The sequence below is a fragment of the Suricata suricatta genome, chromosome 9 (assembly GCF_006229205.1).
Source record: "Suricata suricatta isolate VVHF042 chromosome 9, meerkat_22Aug2017_6uvM2_HiC, whole genome shotgun sequence".
NCBI lineage: Eukaryota > Metazoa > Chordata > Mammalia > Carnivora > Herpestidae > Suricata > Suricata suricatta.
Genome location: NC_043708.1, coordinates 138,243,253 through 138,244,529, shown reverse-complemented (window position 1 = coordinate 138,244,529; position 1,277 = coordinate 138,243,253). Strand labels below are relative to the sequence as shown.

Here is a 1,277-nt window from a genome sequence, read left to right as displayed (position 1 = left end):
CCCAGGGCACCCGTTCCCACACGCATGATTTCATCCCCTCCGACTCCTCGAGATTGCTTGCTAAGACAGCTGGGGGACAGTCTGGTCCGACTGAGAGGCTAACACAGAAAACAGCCCGTGTGTGCCCCGTGGGGTGTGTGCCCCGTGGGTGCCGGGCCCCGGTCTTCAGAGGAACCGTGCCGCGGGGGCTCTGGGGGGCTCGAACCCGGTGGGGGGCTGGAAGGCCCCCGCTCTGCCTCAGTGGGGCTGGCTGGGTGGCTCGGGCCTGAGTCAGGGCCCGTCGGGGTGGACGCACCCCTTTGGCCACCTGCCTCCCCGAAGCTGCCGTGTGGGAGGGGGTGTGGGGTGGGGGGACGCAGAGGGAGCTGGGCCCCGGCAGGGTGCCTGCTGCGTGTGAGCCCCTTGGGAGACCCTCCCCACGCGCCACCGTCTTTGAGGCTCACGCCAGCCCTGGCCGGTGGGCACCGGGCGACGTTCCCAGGGGGTCCAGGCTCCGCCTCCAGGAAGGGAGGACCGGGGGCAGCGACCGGGCTCCCGGGTTCTGGGCTTTCTCTGGCGATGCTGCAGGACTCAGGGGGTGGAGAGAGGGGCCAGGCGGGTGTGCGGAGCCGCCCCAGCCCCGCTGTGTGGACCGGCGCTGGGGGGCTTGTCGGAAGCACAGACGTCACAAAGCACGGGCCTCTGTCATCTGCAGAAGCATCCTGTGACTGTGATTCTTCCGCAGGGCGCCTTCAGGCTTTGGGGCTGCATCTACCTTCTCGGTGCCTCAGTTTCCCTGCCTGCAGAGTGAGGGTTTCTGGGGGGCGGGTTCACCCAGCCCTCTGGACTTGGCCGTGGACAGGCCAGGGCCACGCGGGATGGCCTCCCGGGCCGCCTGCCTCCCGGGCACGGCCCCCGTGGGCTCTGTCCCGGGGCTCCCGTCGGGCTCCGCGTGTCACCGGCATGTCACACGGCTTGCTTCTGCTTCCTCTTTCCTCCAGGGACGGACGAGGCGGCGGCTAAGCCCGGTGCAGTCCGCGCCCGCCAGCCGAGGGCCGCTTCCTCTCTGAGGATGGAGCCGCACAGCCGCGGGAGGAGCCGGAAGCCAACGAGACTGCGGTCTCTCTCCCGCTCCCTGATCCTCTGCAGCGCCGGGACCAGCGACGGCGGCTCCAGCCCCGACGAGAGGCACCCCGACCCCTTCGAGGCGCCCCTGGGCCCGGGCAGCGGGGGGCTTTTCCACTCGGCCGTGCAGCTGGCCGACACGTCGGAGGCCGGGCCCGGCGGCGCCCCTGACC

At 71.2% G+C, this 1,277-nt stretch overlaps 1 protein-coding gene across 1 annotated transcript in view; it reads left to right on the top strand.

Annotated features, from left to right (window-relative positions):
- IL16 (interleukin 16) overlaps positions 1 to 1,277 on the top strand; it is an 80,762-nt gene that overhangs the window by 11,248 nt on the left and 68,237 nt on the right. Inside the window, exon 2 of the mRNA XM_029952313.1 lies at positions 981 to 1,252. Coding sequence (XP_029808173.1) covers positions 1,052 to 1,252 — 201 coding nt within the window. The 5' untranslated portion in view covers positions 981 to 1,051. The remainder of the gene's footprint in view (positions 1 to 980; positions 1,253 to 1,277) is intronic.